The sequence below is a fragment of the Carlito syrichta genome, unplaced genomic scaffold (genome assembly GCF_000164805.1).
Source record: "Carlito syrichta isolate Samal-C Ts95f unplaced genomic scaffold, Tarsius_syrichta-2.0.1 Scaffold303297, whole genome shotgun sequence".
Classification (NCBI taxonomy): Eukaryota; Metazoa; Chordata; class Mammalia; order Primates; family Tarsiidae; genus Carlito; species Carlito syrichta.
In genome coordinates this window covers 178700-197151 of record NW_007247393.1, presented here as the reverse complement: position 1 = coordinate 197151, position 18452 = coordinate 178700, and the positions used below count along the sequence as shown (strand labels likewise).

Here is an 18452-nt window from a genome sequence, read left to right as displayed (position 1 = left end):
CACTGCACTCCAGTCTGGGCGACTGAGTGAGACTCCAACTCAAAAAAAAAAAAAGAATTAATTAGGGCTGATGACCTCAAACTAAAATGTTTTCAAATGTCACACTGATTTGGGGATTTCATCTGAAACCTCACTTCCTGAATGGGAATAGAATGCTCACAGAACCAAGCGATGTGAATACAGGAATCTGCATTTCATGAAGTTTCACAAGAGAATAAAGAGCCCAGGTCTTCTAAAAATGGTTATATTTAACTTTGCCTGAACTCTCATAGCCTGAAGCTACAGAAAAATGAATGAATACCAAAATACTCAGCCATCAAACTAGTAGGAAACAGAAAACTGGGCCGGATGCAGTGGCTCACGCCTATAATCCCAGCACTCTGGGAATCTGAGGTGGGAGGATCACTTGAGCCCAGGAGTTTGTGACCACCCTGGGCACATCGCGAGACCTCATCTCTACAAAAATTTTTTAAAATTAGCCAGGCGTGATGGCATACGCCTGTCATCACAGCTACTCGGCAGACAGGCAGAAGGATCACCTGAGCCCAAGAGGTGAAGGCTGTGGTGAGCCATGATCCTGTCACTGCACACCAGCCTGGGTGACAGAGTGAGACTCTCAACTCAAAAAGAAGAGGAAACAAACTCAACCTGAAGGAAAGCATAACCCAAGAACAGAAGGAAATTTCTCCATAAGAAATTGATAGAAGAGTTTAATAAGAACATGAGTTCAATAAAAGCACCAATATGAAATGATACAACCTAAGGAGATAAAAAGGATAATTGCATAATTAAAAATACAAGTTGACTTAGCTTCATTATCCGATAAAGTGGCAGCAAGGAACAGGCTTGTGATAGCCTCACTGAAATTAGAGAAAACAGATTAAAGCATTAAGTTAGAATAGAATTGCAATGTGGAATTTTTTTATTTAATAAAAGTAAATAAATGTTAAGTAAATAATGACTACTATATTGAATGGTGCAGGTGTATAATATATCCATCATAGAAAGTTCTCTTGGTCAGTGCTGGTCTAGAAGATGGGAAAAATGTATTTATTTATCTAATATATTAAATTATTTACTGTGTATGGTTTAACAGCTGTCATTGTTACACCTATCATTCGTTATATCAACAAGAATAAATTATATTTTAATATGGAAAAGAAAAATAGTTTTAAATGCGAGAGACAAAAGACATTTTACTTGAAATTAAGAAAAAAGACACTTCAGCTGAAGAATGCATCCAGTCTGTGGAGGAAATGATACAAAGCCGTGGATGCAGACATATCTAAGTTGTTGAGGCAAGACTTATTCAAGTGTTCAAGCAGAAAAAGCAAGTCGTCTACGAGGGTGAAAAATTTCAGGCTTCTCTACAGCAGCATTCTTTGCCCACAGTAGAGCACTGCTGCCTAGTTCTAAGCTACTGGAAGTATTGTGAAATATGATATACAACCAAAATGTTATTCTAGTATTTACAGAAACATACCATATTTTTAAACATGAAAGAACTCCATGACCTCTCTTGAAAAATGTAATAGGAAATAGAGTTTGTTGACCTCACCAAGGAGAACTTCCTTGTCTACCTCATTGAAAGTAACACCTCTCCCTATTTCTCTGTATTCATTGCCTTGTTTTCCTTCAGAGTTCATGTCACTGCCCTTCTAGATTGTTCCTCCATGAAACCGAGGTCTTGGTTTACTTTGTTCACCCTCTAGCCTAGTACTTTCCCGACACTGGTAAGTGTGTGCAGCTACCAATTAAGCTCACTCAAGCACGGTGGAGCTGTGATAAAAGGATCAATGGAGAAGACACTTTAAAAAAAAGAAAAAAGATCACCTAAACCAAACAATTCTTTCTGGTTGCAGGCTAGGATGGAAAATGGTATAAACCTTGACTCTATTGAAATAATAGGGGAAAAACCTAGCTCGAGGGAGACGAAATGAGAAAAAGTAAGTGCGAATGTTCTCGTTTTTTCATAGAAGGGGAGAAGGAAAGAGGAATTGATTTTGCTGAAGCCTGAAACAAAAAGGAGCACAGTGACACCAGCTTCTTAGCATGCTCTGTGATCACATTTGTCTTAGCGGAGATTATGTTAAAGATAATGTCTTTCCAAGTAAAGACTCGTGACCAGTTCAACAGTTGTTATAGTTTTACTTCATTTTTTCTTTTTTCTTTAAAGTGTCAATCTTTCATTATTGACACCATTTTATTACGTAATGCCACTCTTATGTCCATATTTTTGTCTAACGTATCCACATAAGTATAAGCTAGGAATGTTGTTTGCTTAATGTTACAAAGATTATTGGGGGAGAATACTGGCTCTGCTTAATTTTTTTTAGCTTTTTACTTTTTTGTGAAAAGATATGTTTAAAAAAATAGAGAAATTTAGACTGTAATGTAATGTATACCAGTCAGAATTAATAAAAAGCATTTTATCATTTATATTTGATATGTATGCGCAAACATATTTTTTAATAAAACAACAGAATATCAACGTTGTTCGTTTTTAATCGGAGTCTCACTCTGTTGCCCAGGCTGAAGGCACTGCGGCCTCGGCCTTCTGAGCTCAGGCAATCCTTCCATTATCTCAGTCTCCCAGGTAGCTGGGACTACAGGCATGTGCCACCACACCTAGCTAAAATTTTTTTACTTTTTGTATAGACAAGATCTCGCTATGTTACTTAAGCTGGTCTTGAACTCCTGGACTCAAGTCATCCTCCTACTTTGACCTCCCTAGAAGCTGGAATTGCACCCAGCTGAAGTTGGTAATTGAGGTCTCCTTTGTTTCCCTTTATATTTCTCCTTTTTTCTTTCTTCTTTCCCCAACTGTAATAAAAGGTTTCATATATATATCCTTCCAGACTATATTTATATACTTTTAAAACATATATGTTTCTACATGCACTTTGTGAGTTTTAAGTATTTGCATAAAGACTGTCATATTGTTTATGTCACTCAACATGATTTTTCATTCAACATTATTTTCTAGATCTGGTCACTTTATTCTACTTTATGTTTATATAACAGTTTACTAATCTATTGATAAGTAATTAATTTACTTGTTGTTTTATTAGTAAGATGCTCAATGATGATTTTGTGTCTCTTGATATGTGACATGTGTATGACATCTTCTCTTGGGGCTTGGTTGGTAGGATATGCACATTTTAGCTGACATTTTTCCAAGTTGTTCTCCAAGGTGGTTTTATGGCAGTAAAACTAATAAACTGTTAGCTGCTTACAGCAGTGAATGAGACTCTGTTTCTCCACTCTCTTGACAATATTGGTGTTGTTACATGTTTTGTTTCTTTGCTTGCCTGTCTAATGGTTGGGAAATGGTAACTGGTTTTAAAGTACATTTCCTTCATTGTTCATTCTTCTTTGTACTTCTCTGCATTGCTTGAAATTATTTTTTAAAATCATTTATTCTTTTTAAAAATGTACCAAAATATGCTACTCAAAGGTTTTTTATATTTTTCAAGATTATGAAATGAACTACAACTTGGATGTTTTGCAGTAAGATACTATACTAAATAGAAAACATGGAATTCTCACTTGTGCTGATAAGGAATTACAACTTAATAGGGATAGAGCAAGATTCGCACATGAAGCAAGGAGCTGAAAGAAAGCTGTGCTATTAATTTCCTGGAGAATAACACAATCTTGACCCACTGAAATTCGTGTAGGAAGTTTCTGTGGTTTAGTTCAATAAGTATCTATTGTGTATCTTCTTTGTACTTGTTCTAGTACTGGTTTTATAAGAGTACAAAAAGAGTATATATTACCATATAATCCTCAAGAAACTTACAGTCTTGATGAAAAGATGAGATTATAAGTAACAAGACATGAAGATGGATGTGAAGCTGCGTATGACCAAATACCAGGATGTTTGGCACAGGTGAGAGTGAAATGGAGAGTCAGGGAGGAGAAAGCCTTCTGAAAAGATGGAGTGTAAAGATCACCCAGGCCCCTTTTATACACCCACTTTGGTACTGTAGCATAGGTCGTGTATACATGTATGAAGAATGAAGCAAGATTAAACTACAGATCCTTGGATCCTTTGCATACCTGAGTATTTAACAGTAGTGCTCTTTCTACTCTATCATGATCTGGGGAATAGCAGAGATATATTTCTGAAAGGTTATTAATTATATACTTCCATAGATGGTACCTTTCTATGTGAGAAATATTTATAGTAGTATATTATATAGAATGTCAATGAACTGTGTATAGAATTATCTCCCTTAGTTTTGACCTAATCAAGAAGCCATTCCTTACTACTTTTATTAAAATAGAACTTCTGTCTTCTTACCCACCTCTACTTTTTTTAATTTATTATTCTGTGACTTATCATATTTATTTGTTTATTGTTTTACTCCCCACTTAGAATGACCAAAGCAATATAGTCTGGTGGTTACCCAGCTTCAAATTTCCAGCTCCATGTTTTACTATCTCTGTGGCCTTGGACAAGTTACTTAACCTCTTTATGTTTCAGTGCCCCATTACATAAAATGAAGATAATAATAGTACCTACCTCGTAAATTTATGTGAACACTGAATTAGCATATGTAAAGCACTCAGAAAAATGCATTGAATAGGACAAACACTGTATATGTGTCCTCTTGTTGTGACTAAATTTGTCCACTTCTATATCCACACACACAGTAAGTGCTCAATAAATAATAATTTCAACATAACTGATATTCTAGTCTTCTAAAAAAATGTAAAAAACCCTCCCTTATACTTAACACAAAATTTACTTTAGATATTATATTTAAATTTACTTTAGATATTATGCTTACCAAAAATTCACTTTAGATGTATCAGAGACTTAAATGTGAAAATAGAGACTCTTAGAAGGAAAAAAAGGTATAAATCTTTACAACCTTGGATTTAGGTAGCACTTTCTTTAATATGATACCTGAAATGCAAGCAACAAAAGAAAAAGCAGATAAATTGAGTTTCATCAAAATTAAAAACGTTTGCGTGTCAAAGGACTGCAAAGACATTGAAATGACAATCCACAGAATGGAAGAAAATATTTGCAAAGAGTACATCTGATCATTTCTGCTATCCAAAATAAATAAAGGAACTTTACAACTCAACAAAGAGATTAACAACCCAATTAAAAAATGGGATAAGGACATGATAGTCATATTTCCAAAGAAGATATACAAATGACCAAACCCCAACAATTAAATGATACTCAATGTCATTGTCATTAGGAAAATGCAAGTTCAAACGACATTGAGATATCACTACACTCCCACTGGGATAGCTATTAAAAATAATAATGATGACAATTGTTGGTGAGAATGTGGAGAAATTGTTGTTGATCAGAATGTAAAGTGGTGCAGCCACTGTGGAAAGCATTTTAGTAGCTCCTAGATAGTTAAACATAGAGTTACTCCATGATCCAGCAATTCCCCTCCTAGGTATATACCTAAGAGAATTGAAAATATGTTCACACAAAAAACTGTGCATTTATTTATAGCAACACTATTCATAATAGGTAAAATATGGAAATTATCCATATGTCTATCAAGTGATGAGCAGATACACAAAATGTGGCTTTTCCATACAGTGGAAGATTATTTGGCCATAAAGAATGAAATGCACTGATTCATGCTACAACATAGATGAACATTGAAAACATTACGCTCAGTGAAATAAACCAGACATAAAAGCTCACATTGTATGATTCAATTTAGAGGAAATGTCCAGAGTAGATTAATCCATGGAAAGAGAAAGCAGATAAGTTGTTGCTAGAGGCTAGGGGAGGGGAGCATGTGGAGTGACTGCTGAAGGGGTATGGAGTTTCTTGTGTGACTGATGCAAACGCTCTGGAATTAGTGGTGCACCCATCCAAACTCTGGGTATCACTGAATTTTATACTTTATACCTTAATTTTATACTTTAAAGTGGTGAACTTTATGTTACATGAATTACATATCAGTTACAAATATACATCTAATAGAAAACATAACCTTTACATGGACATAATTGCTCAAGTGTACTTTCTGTCCATTTTTTGAATATTTTCATCTTTAAGAAAATTAGTGTCTGTTTTATCAATATTAACATGAGGTCATTATAATTTTCATGATGCATAAGAAATTTTTAATATGGTGGAACATCTACTATGGAAGTAGATACATATTTAATAAGATGAATGAGGAAATGCTTACCTATTTTTTTTATAATCTCATGTTATTTAGATATTTTAGCCATATTAAGAAATCTTTAATATTTTATTTTAGGGCTATTTCTTTAATACTATACATATTCATGTAAGAACATTTTTTTAAATCATCATATTTTAAATAATAGACAATATGATAAAGTTAAAAATATTTATATTCCATCTCTATTGTAAAAAAAATGAATGTTTCAAATGTTGTTGTTTTTATTATTGGGTTGTAGTTAACCTTTGTCATAACTATTACTAAGTGTCCCTGGATTTGAAAAATATGTTAATCCAAATATTTTATACTAAATATTGCCCAATATTGACAATACAAAATGTTTAGCTCTGAGTAATGGTTAAACAATTACTTGACTAACATCTCATAGTCATACATTTATTAGATTCTTAATATGTAGCAAACAATGTTCTCTGTACTTTACTTACTTATTCTTTACAGTAAACCATTGAATTAAATATTGTTATCTCCATTTTCCAAATGATGATTGGAGACGTAGAGAGGTGGTCAAGGTAATCCAGACACATCTGCTAGAGTGAAGTCAGGACTTGAACCCAGAATTCAAACTTGTAACCACAATGCTGCGTTACACAATTCTCCCTCACACATACTTATTTCCACTGGAAAAAGAAGTTACTTTATAGTAAAATATTAATGCTTTGCTAGGAATGATGAATTCAGAGCTTAAAAGATTTAGCTAGTTCCTAATATTGGCATAAAATATAATGTGAGTTCACTTTGAGTTGTTTTAGGAGGGGACTAAAATGTATGATAGTTAATGTGTTTTTTAGCTTATTAGTTGACATGATTCTAAACATAAGTAAACTTGATCTTGAAAAGTAAAAGTGCAAGTTAGACTGATTTATAACAGCACAAGATTATTTACCAAGTGCCACACTCTTTATGATTCTAATAGTAAAATAAAACAAATTATTTCATGTACTTCTTTAAGAAACTTGTATACTTTTTTTATTTGAATTATTTCTGTCCTGCCTCTTCACAAAAATGTTTTCTGTTTTTTGTAGTCAATCAGTAGGTTACATTCCAAAATTAATAAATTAGAATTTAGAGTCTCTTCAGATATGTAATAAGATTTTAAATTCTATCTTCATTGTTAAAGAAGAGACAAGCTTTTGATGCAAAACTAGCATTTGATATGAGTACAATAAATGTCTTAATTCTTAGTTGTTACTTTACTCATTATTTCGGTGAATGACTTTCTTGAATTCTAGAAATACAAGCCAGTAAATAGATTGCGCACATGCTTTATTTTTATCTTGTGGCATACATAACAATAATTACATGTAATACGTAGGTGCTAATTCCAGACTTTGCTCTTTTTTTTTTTTTTTTTTTTTTGAGTTGGAGTCTCACTCTGTCGCCCAGACTGGAGTGCTGTGGCCGCTCCCGGCCACCGCAGCCTCGCCTGCTGGGCTCTGGCGATCCTTCCGCCTCAGCCTTCCGAGTAGCCAGAATTACAGGCATACGCTATCACGCCCGGCTGATTTTTTTTTTTTTTTTGTAGAGATGAGGTCTCGCCTGCCCAGGCGGGTCTCGAACCCGCGGGCTCAGGCCATCCACTCACCTCAGCCTCCCAAAGGCACGGGATTACAGGCTGAGCCACCGAGCCTGGCTCAGACTTTGCTCTTAGTATAAAAAAATTTTTAAATGAGCATAGCCTCTTGTTGGAATAGCAATTGACTTTTTGTAAATATAGAAATTTGAATTTTTCTTTAAATTCTAGCTCATTCTAAAAAATTAAACTTCACGTTTGATATTGTACCCTTTTTCTCTATTTTAGAAATGTCTATATTGTTATGAGTTTATGCTTAAATCAACTTTGGGCATCAATTTTAAATACATTAGAAAGTTCTAGTGTTGCCAATGTGATTTAAGAAAATTGTACTATTTACCACAGATGTCCAATAATGTGTTCTTCTCTTTTCTTAGGAACTTCCAGCACCATTACTTGATGATAACTGTAAAAAAGAATTTGATGAAGATGCATATAGTCATAAAACACCAGAATCTGATATGAAGATGAAAATAGCTTGGCGTTACCAGTTATTACCCAAGATGGAGGCAAGTCAACATATAAGCTAGTTCTCAAATTTGCAAATGCACTTGCTTTTATTTTAGAGACTCTCTGTGGCATATCTATTATTCTTGAAATGCAGTACAATATTATTCTTTTTTTTTTTTTTTGAGTTGGAATCTCACTCTTTAGCCCAGGCTGGGGTGCAGTGGCACACTCACAGCCATCCCAGCGTTGACCTGCTGGGCTCCAGCAAACCTTCTGCCTCAGCCTTCCAAGTAACTGAAACTGCAGGTACACACTACCACGCCCAGCTAATTTTTAATTTTTTGTAGAGACAAGGTCTTGCCAAGTTGCCCAGGTTGGTCTCGAACCTGCAGGCTCAGGCAATCCACTCACCTAGCCTCCCAAAGTGCTGGGATTACAGGTTGTGCCACCGAGCCTGGCCCAATATTATTCGTTAAATAGAGTGTATTTGTTTATTTAAATAATTATGTCTTTTATTTATAGAGTATTTGATCAAGGTGACATATTTCTTAAAAATAGAGGTATGGCAAACTGTTTTTTTTACCAAAATAGATTATTTCATTTCTTTTATAATCTTCATGTAAAATCCTTTATTCTGGGGTTGAAAGCCAGAGTTAAGTGAACTAATGAAGCCCTTTCTGTTCAGCTTGGCTCTCTATAAATATTCAATGTCAGTGGTGGTTCTTTGGAACTACCATTTTTATTTCTGCATATTTTGAGTCTTTAAATTTTCAAACTCATCTGTCTGATCATTTCACCTATCCAGAATAGAATAAGAGACAGCAAATGACGAGAAGTTTTCTGAGCAGTCAAAACAGATGTCAGTACCTCTGTCCACACAAGCTCATGGACTTTGCTCCTGGTGAAGACTCTGCTGACTTACTTGCTCCCTTATTTGATTGCTCACTTCATTCACTTTTCAGAATTTGTTATTTAATGTCTATTAGACAAGGTCTTACTGATAGAAAAGAGAGGAGGATGCTAATCTGAATAAAACATCATTTGCATAGTCCATCCTTCTCTAGACTTCCACATTGACATCAGTGTTGTCTTTTCCAAGGACAGAAATATGTTTATGCTGCTCTTTAACTTCACATGCCTCATTGGGCTTTCTATTTCCACTGCCCTCTGCTAAATGTATGGTGGACTCTCAGTCATAGCCTCCTCCTGCCAAGCTCAAACACAGCCTTAGAATTCTTCTCTGCAGAATGTCCTGGGTGGTTGCCACCATTCATAAAAGTTAGTATGTGAGACAAAACCTGTTTGCTAATATAAGTTTGCAGCATGAGATATAAACTTCTTAAGATGGTGTATAGAGTCTTCACAATGTAACCCAGGCTCACCTTTTTGGCTTATTCCCCTGTGTGTATGAAAAACTGTATGCACCCATCCTATGAGAACTGCTCCTTGCGAATTGCTTTTATTTCTGCTAGTGATGCATTTCTCTGATTCACCAGCTCACCCTTCTTCAGGTGCAAATATTACTACCTAATCTAGCTTTCCATACATAATTATCTACTTTCTTATTCTCTTCATAGCACTTCAGAAGTGCTTTGTAGTTAATTGGTCATATTCTCTTGTATCTTCAGCATCCATATTATGGCCCATATAATCGATAAATATTTAGTGAATAATAAATGTATTTATTCATTTGGTCAGCAAATACTGATTAAGCATCAGCTGTGTACCAGGTATAAAACATGTAATCAGTGTCTATTAAGCAATGACGAATTGTTGTAATTAAGGTATGAAAACTAGTTGAATAGGGTGATTTTTAAACTGTGATTTAAATTACTGAACAAACTGCAAACTGAAGAAAGAATATTTGCAACTCATGCCATAGAATAAGGACTAATTTGCTTTGTATGCAAAGAATTTCTAAAATGAATATGAAAAGGAAATTTAAATGGCTTTTAAACACATAAAAACAGATGCCCAATTTGTTTTAATAAGATAAATGAAAAATGAAAACTACACTCATCTGTCATCTTTTTTCTTATCAAATTACCAGTGATCTAAAATGTCTGGTAACACAAGGATGTGGGAAAATAGTACCCTCAGACTTTACTAGTAGAATACAACTTCTGAGGGGACTAGTTTGGTAATATCCTGAAAAATTATAAAAACATATACCTTTTGATTCTTTGGGAGATTTACATCATAAACGCATTTACTCAAATGTAAAATGGAACTTATGAACTATTTATGCTACGTATTTTTAATAGCAAAAGATTGAACCTAAATGTCCATCAGTAAACAAGTAGTTAAATAAATTATGATATAGCTGAACAGTACAATACTAAATATTTGCATCAAAAAATCAAAGGAAACTGTGTGTAATCAGAAGTTGTTACAGTCATAACCTGACTCAGATGTGATTGAGAACTGAGTATAAGAAGCCAGAATAAATGTAGTTAGTCATTTTAGGAACATGTGAGTTGAGTGACAGAGATTAAAAAAGACAAGAGACGTACAACTAGCACTTGAGAGCCCTGATGGCGAAGAACTTCTTGTCTTCGATCTGGCAAATTCATTTAAGTGACTGGGTTTAATGGTGACTCTTTTTGTGAAGAGTGACTGCATTCTAAATTTTTTACCACTGTATTCTGAATCAATAATGAGCTCTAAGTTAAATGCAGCTTCTTTGTAAAGATAGTAAACCAACCCAGTTTGAGATTATCAGACATAAACTCATATCTTCTATTTCCTTTTTTTTGCTCTCTTCTCAGCTAGATTCTGATCTTTTCATTAGTCATTAACATTCTTCCAGAGAAATTGTTAGCGAAATGGCAAGCAACTAAAACTTTAGGCCTTATTTCTTATTGCTTGTTATGAAATCTTTTTAGAGTTGGGGAGAAAATCCTTTGTTTCTTTTAAAGTACGTTGTTTCTTTATAAATTACAACCATAGATGCTATTCCTGCCACAGCAAGTAGTGCTTATTTTATTCTTCCTCGTAGAGTCTGGTGTACCTGTCATTGCCTTAGTAATCTATGGGGTAAACTTCCTCAGGTTTGCATCTTAAATAAATCCAGTGCTCGGTTTTCAAGGTTTAAAGCTTTAATGTTTTGAAAATTGTGCTCGTCTTACAATGATCTTCTCCAGATTACTTATTCTCTCATTTTTTTCATGTCTCTACTAAAATCATACTTTATCAGAAGTGACTTCCTTTATCACTGTATAAAATAAAACAACTATCATCTCCTTTCATGGCTCTATTTTTCCTCAAAGCACTTATCATTATTAAATCGAGCAGGTAGCATATTTATCTTATTATTATCTGTCTCTACTAGAGGCTGAGCTCAGTAGAAGGAAGAGACTTTGAATATTTGGTTTTACTGGCATGTAACAGATGCTCAGTGCTTATTTACTGGATGCACGAATGAATAAAATATATACTATGCAAATGAAATATGAGACTGAGCTAAGTTGCATTAATTAATATGAATAAAATGACAGCTTATTTAAAATACCAATGGTCCAACTTAAGTTTGCTTATATTTACAGCGAGTTATTTCAAGTTTAGAAAATAGAATCATCTTCTGGCTTCTTTGCTTTTCTTTGAAATGTCTCCGGCATGTATATTTGCCTGTCATGGTAAGTTTTACATCTAATGATTGGCCAAGACTGATCGGCTTTGGTGATCACTCATCATCTGCTTTCTAAACCTAGACCTTACTTTGCCATTCTCAGTTTAACAAAACAAAAATTTTTACATGGGACAAAATACAGTCCCATGTAAATAGTTTAAGATTAAATAAGTACTTCAATACTGGATGTGTTGATCATCAGAGATGCCTTTTCAAATGAGTTGTCACCAGGTCCTAAGAGTGTAGTCATGTTGCCACTTAGGGAATGCAAAAAAAGATAAGAATATGCACCCGTAAATCAGTCACAATAGCTCAGTGAAGTGTAAAAAACTGCTTCATTCTATTGGAAGTAGCCTCCTTCCCTCACCAAGTGATATACATTTTTAATTTAATTTAATTTAATTTTTTTGTGGTAGAGGCAGGATCTTACTATGTTACCCAAGTTGGTTCTGAGCTCCTGGCCTCAAGTGATCCTACTGCCTTAGCCTCCCTCCCAAAGTGCTGAGGTTACAGATGTGAGCCATCATACTGACCTCAGTATGTGATTCTTATATTCTCTCCAAGGTGGTCATGCATTCTTCTTCACCGTCGAATTATCCACCCTTATTTCTGCCTCATCCACAAATTGCTAGCCTATAGTATATTCTGAGACTCAGTGTTTTCAGTATTGTAGAGCTCTAATCCATGGCCTACAATGGCTCCAGCAATTCATGGCACTGTTGGGTCTTTATTATATTACATTCTCTGTCTTAGTGGTTTGGCCACAACAGTCCTGTGATAGATGTGTGCATGTGTTGATAACCAACAGATATCATTTTTTCAATAAGGCCATGTAATTACAAAGGACAGTGATAGATTTTCTGATTCTCTAGTAAATCATAACACAGTAATAATAATAATAACATTTACATAGTGATTTACGATATACAAAGTATCTATAACAATATTGCATTCAGGTCTCACAACAACCTTGTAAAATAATTATTAGCTCCAGTTTCTAGTGATTGAACTAAGGCTCAAAGTGATTTAGAAACTGTTTGGGTTTTTGCTGTCTGTTATGCCAGAATGAGAAACAAGAAATGGTAGCAATGGTTAAAAAAAAGTCTTAGACTCTTTGTGGTTCATCTTTTCTCTAAAAGTTTTGTTTCTCTTCCATACTGGAGGTGGAATATGGTGTTGTTTTGTTGCTCTGTTTTCTTCTTGTACCCTATCAGAGTTCATTTTCTTTTAGCATAGTTAATGTTTACTCTCTTCTAAGAGGAGAGGTAGTTTATGACTGTGAAATGCAAGTTATCATAACGTAAAACTAAAGCAACACTGTCTCACCAAGCTAAGTAAACTGACTAATTATTGATGATAGTTTGATATTTTTTAATGTACTTTTTTTATGGAGTTGATGACAGTCTTTGGTAGATAATGATAATTGTTATATTTACAGCATTTAGATATCCTGCTTTAAGGAAATTGTAAATCTTTGTTATATGGTTTTAGGCTTCAAAAGATTTCAGTTTCAGAATCTGATTATATACTATATGTTAATGCTATATATCTTGAGTAGAGAAATGTGGAAAATTGTTTTGTCCTTTAGAATACATTTTCAGTTTTATTTTTTAATTGAAAGATTAAAGTTTTTCATCAGCAATAAAATTTTCTTGTCTATCTTGTGAATATTTTAGCTACCAAATCTAATCTTAATTTCTAAATAAATTAATAATTATAATGAGAAAAGCTTTCCATTTTATTTTTACATTTTAATGAATTATTTGTGTTCTAGATGTAAACTGTCTCAGCATGAAATCAATTTTCTGCCTTAATTCATCCCAAATCTGAGATTTCTATCACATTAATATTGTAATTAGAAACATTAATAGAGACGGCAATTTAAAAAGCGTACATTTCTTTTTGGCAATTTAGCATATTTCTCTGAGTACATAGGACTTCAAGAACCTTCAGTCCCCTAATAAATTTATTAACTTAAACTTAAAAGAAGTGAAAAGTCTTTCTTTCTTTCTCTCTCCCCATGGCTGGTCTGCTAAAATAGATTATTCATGCTTATTTGATTCAGGTAGGCTTTTGCAAGCTTCCCTACTAGGCCTGGGAATGTGGTACATTGAGGCCTTTTGAGAGGCTTCTGACATAGACCAAGCTTTTATTGCATGGTGTTTTATTATAGCCAAATCCTAGTCTCCACCCAGTTTGTAGGCACTCTGCTTATTCTTTTGAATCAGGAAAGGTTATCACCTACCTTAATCCATGCAGCAGCATGGATTAAGGACACCAGCGTGCCCCAGGATTCTCAAAGAGGATCCTGGAAACTTCTGTTTTTTTCTTTTTTGCTGTCTTTACTAAATTCTATTGGGCCTTAGGGGGATTTGCATCTGAAATGGGCAACCTGGTGTTTTTCTCAATGAAGACATCAGATCAAAGTTCAGTTAGTCAAGGCCTTTCTAAAACATTAAGGGGGCTTGGACTTACACAATAAAAAGATGAGCTCTAGCAGAGATTGCAGTAAAAACATTCTGAACTATAATCCGGATAAAGAATAGATTATAGGCCAAAGAACAGACCTTGTTTAAATTGCTTTAGACTAATAACTTTACATTTAAAAACTTTACACCCTGTTTTTAAGAAACATATTTTAAAGTTATATGATTTGTTTGTCAATAGTTCCATGGTAAATGGATAAATTACGTTTTGGGAACAATACATGTGTACATATTGCATTGAAAAGATTAGATTGATGCCAATTGATAGATCTCTTTCATTAGTGAAAGTAAGTAGTACCTTATGGAATGATGAATAGCCATTTTATTTAGAAAATAAATATTAAGCAAACATGGGCTCTGAATGTAATAAAAAGAGTTTTTATTAGACTTAAAAATGTTACTTCATGTTATTATATAACTTATCGTTTGTAGGCATTTAAGAAGATGTACCCTTGAAGTCTTAGATGCCAATATCTAGTGTCAAGCAAATATGTGTTTCTTATCTAAAATTAAAAGTTGTCACTTAATAAGATAAGATTCTATGTATAGTTTTTCAGTTTCTACAGGGATTATCTAGTTTTGTTGAATGTTCTGAAACTTATCTGTTTTGTAGCATTCAGGACAGTGGAAATTATATCAAATTACAACAGAGCTTTTATTAGAAGCTGTGGCCAGATGGAATTTGTTAATAGTTCAACTTTGGCTAGAGGTGCATATATATTTCAAGTGTGTTGAATGAAAGAAATTAGCCCAAAGTCCATTCAAAGAGATAATGTTAGTAAACTTTTACTATCCTATTTAAATAAATTTAGTGTCAGTAGTGATTAGAGTTTCTGATGAGAAGGAATTTGTTAGAGAAATTATTAGTATAGAATAGAACACAAAGAAGGAATTATCAAGGAACTAATGATTATGCTAGATTTTGAATGAACTTATGATGTAGCTTATATACATTCTCCCACTTTTTCTTGTGCCTTGTTTCTGTCTGGAGTATTGTAATACATATTATGCTGTAAGCTTAATCTTAAGCTTGTAAGAAATATAGAATATATATATATATTGTCTTGTGACAATTTGGTTTTAAAATGATGCTCAGTTCAATACATTCAATATATATAGCTTGTTTCTTTTGGGCCTCTCACCAGTGAATTAATTTGGCTTAAGTTTTCATTGACTTCTTAGCAACTGCATATTTGTCATGAAAACCTGAACTGTTAAGTGAAATAGACAGTATAGTGGGGGAAAAAGGCAAAGAGGTTTAGATTCTTGTCCAACTTAATGAACCACTAGGGGTGAAGAAACAGATGAAAAGGTTGATTGCTAACCATAAATAGTTTAACATAATAAAGGTTGTTGTGTGCTTCTTTGAAATTTCATAAGTATGTGTTATAAATACACGTACTCATTATTAGAATTAAAATGCATAAATATATTATTGTTTTGCTGCATGTAGGACAAATAAATTGTGGTTGAAAAAATAATGTGGTAATGGGTTTGATTGGCAGGTTGGACCTATATCATCTTCAAGATTTGGTCACTATTATGATGCATCAAAAAGGATCCCACAAGAACTCATTGAAACTTCAAAATGGCATGGATTTTTTCTTCCAGAAAAAATATTTCCAAATCTTAAAGTAGAACCCTGGTGAGTTAATGACCTGTATAACAACAAAATCTAATTCCAAAGATTAATATAATGCAGTTTATGACATTTCTGAAAGACTATATATATAAGGTAAATATACTTATAATAAATGTTATTCTTCTATATAATATATAACCCTAATTATACATGTGTTTTATAATATTTTATTATGTGTGGCTTTCTTTTTTCTTTTCTGCGGCCCTGAAACTATTACTCTAACTTGCAACTTGAAGTCTGGATACCAAATTTACAATGCTTTCTCTTTTTATTTTCAAGAAAATGTGGAATAGTTCTAAATCAGAATCTTTCAGCCCTGAATGCAAATAGTTACCTTTAAATATATATCGCTAATAATAGCAATGAAAATTATATAAAGTAATACTGCTTGCTTAATTATTTTGGTAAATGCTTTTTCAGAGAATTAACAAGGATATGTTTTCCAATATTTTATTTATGAAAGCTTTCTAACTATGCTGTAAATAATCTATATGATTATAAGTGACTTGAGAACTAAGAGTTTGAGTTTTACAGTGAAGAGTTTTAAATATTAAAACAACCTAACATGCTTATACTGCTAATAATTTTATTTAGGCAGAACTCTGAAAATTACAGTCCTTGACGTTGAATAATTTATAAAGTGCTAAGAATATTTAATTTGAATTTTTATTGCAATAAGCCATGGAATAGGTTGTTACCTGTATTTTCTTTAGCACTTGTAAAACCACCATTTTCAAAATGAAATGAGTTATTAAATAAAGATTTAATAGGCAGGAAGTTGTTAACTGAAATGATTGAAAAATCTACAAGTGTCTTCCAGAAATAATACCTGAGAATTCAGTGGAGGCTAGGTTACATACTCTTATTAAATCTGTTTCAAGCCGGGCTCAGTGGCTCAGCCTGTAATCCTGTGCTTTGGGAGGCTCAGGTGAGTGAATTGCCTGAGCCCGTGGGTTCGAGACCCGCCTGGGCAACTTGCGAGACCTCTTCTCTACAATAAATCAAAAAATTAGCCAGGCGTGGTAGCACACACCTGTAGTTCCAGCTACTTGGAAGACTGAGGCAGAAGGATCGCCGGAGCTCAGCAGGTCAAGGCCGCAGTGGCCAGGAGTGGCCACCGCACTCCAGTCTGGGCGATAGAGTGAGACTCCAACTCAAAAAAAATAAAAATAAAAATAAAAAATAAATCTGTTTCAAAAAAATTCACTTTGTTATGAAGTTCTCCCACCTATGGCTTGACATTTAGCAAGAGTGGAGCTTTGATGTTGTCATAGCATTAATAACCACCATTGATGAATGATTACTGTGTGTCAGTCACTGCTATGCACTTTACATTGTTATCTTGTGTAGTCTTTGTATTAGCCCTATAAAAATATGTAGTCTCATTTTCCAGAAGAAGATACTGAAATTCACAGCAGTGGTTTACCTGAAGTTTAATTATTAAGTGATAGAACGAAGATTAATCTTTTTTTTCCCTTTACTTCCCTACTTCAGAAGATTTTGGTATCTTTCACCTTTATCTACCCTCCTGTGTTATGGAGAAATGAGCCTGATAAAGGAATTTTAAAAATCTGTTAATCTTGGACAACTCATTTAAATTCAGTGAAAATCAATATCCTCATGTGAAAAATCAGGGTTGGGGAGAGGAAGAAATACCACTTGCCCTACCTACATTGCTAATTTTGTTTATTTATTTATTTATTTATTTTTGAATTGGAGTCTCACTCTATCAGCCCAGACTGGAGTGCAGTGGCCACTCCCGGCCACCGCAGCCTCAACCTGCTGGGCTCCGGTGATCCTTCTGCCTCAACCTTCCAAGTAGCCGGAACTACAGGCGCACGCTACCACACCTGGCTCATTTTGATTTATTGTAGAGATGAGGTCTCGCCAAGTTGCCCAGACAGGTCTCGAACCCGCGGGCTCAGGCAATCCACTCACCTCAGCCTCCCAAAGGCACGGGATTACAGGCTGAGCCACCAAGCCCGGCAATTGCTAATTTTTTATTAAGTATGCATGATTATATTGATTTTAGTGGTTCCCAATTTTTGCCACATTAAACCAAACATACTTACACATACAGGCTTGGGAGATAGGTCAAAATAACTTTCTTATGGTGTATCCAGTAGTAAAAGGTGAAACCCAAATTCAGAGTCAGTTCTTCTGACTCAGAGCCCTGTGTTGGCAATAAAGCTTTATTGCCTCCATTCATGGAGTACTTTGGAAAATAAAAGCACAATGTGTATTAAATGTGGTGTATTTATGTCAAAAATAATATGGTGTCACTGATGTAATTTTAAAAATATTTTTTAGGGATAGAACTATTTTATACCAAAAAGTATATTTATTAAAAAATGTATTCAACAACTGAGAGAGAGAATTAACATTTGTCAAATATCCATTCCAGGCCAGGCCCTTTGGGCTCCTCATTCAGGTTTCCCAGCGACCCTCCAAGAGAAGTAGTATTAGCCCCATTTTA

The 18452-nt window shown here is 34.1% G+C and overlaps 1 protein-coding gene across 1 annotated transcript in view; it reads left to right on the top strand.

The window, feature by feature from the left end:
* The window catches only part of ELP4 (elongator acetyltransferase complex subunit 4), a 235566-nt gene that overhangs the window by 57434 nt on the left and 159680 nt on the right, over positions 1 to 18452 (top strand). The window contains exons 4-5 of the mRNA XM_008058326.1: positions 8148 to 8279; positions 15840 to 15979. Of these exons, the coding sequence (XP_008056517.1) occupies positions 8148 to 8279; positions 15840 to 15979 (272 nt within the window). The remainder of the gene's footprint in view (positions 1 to 8147; positions 8280 to 15839; positions 15980 to 18452) is intronic.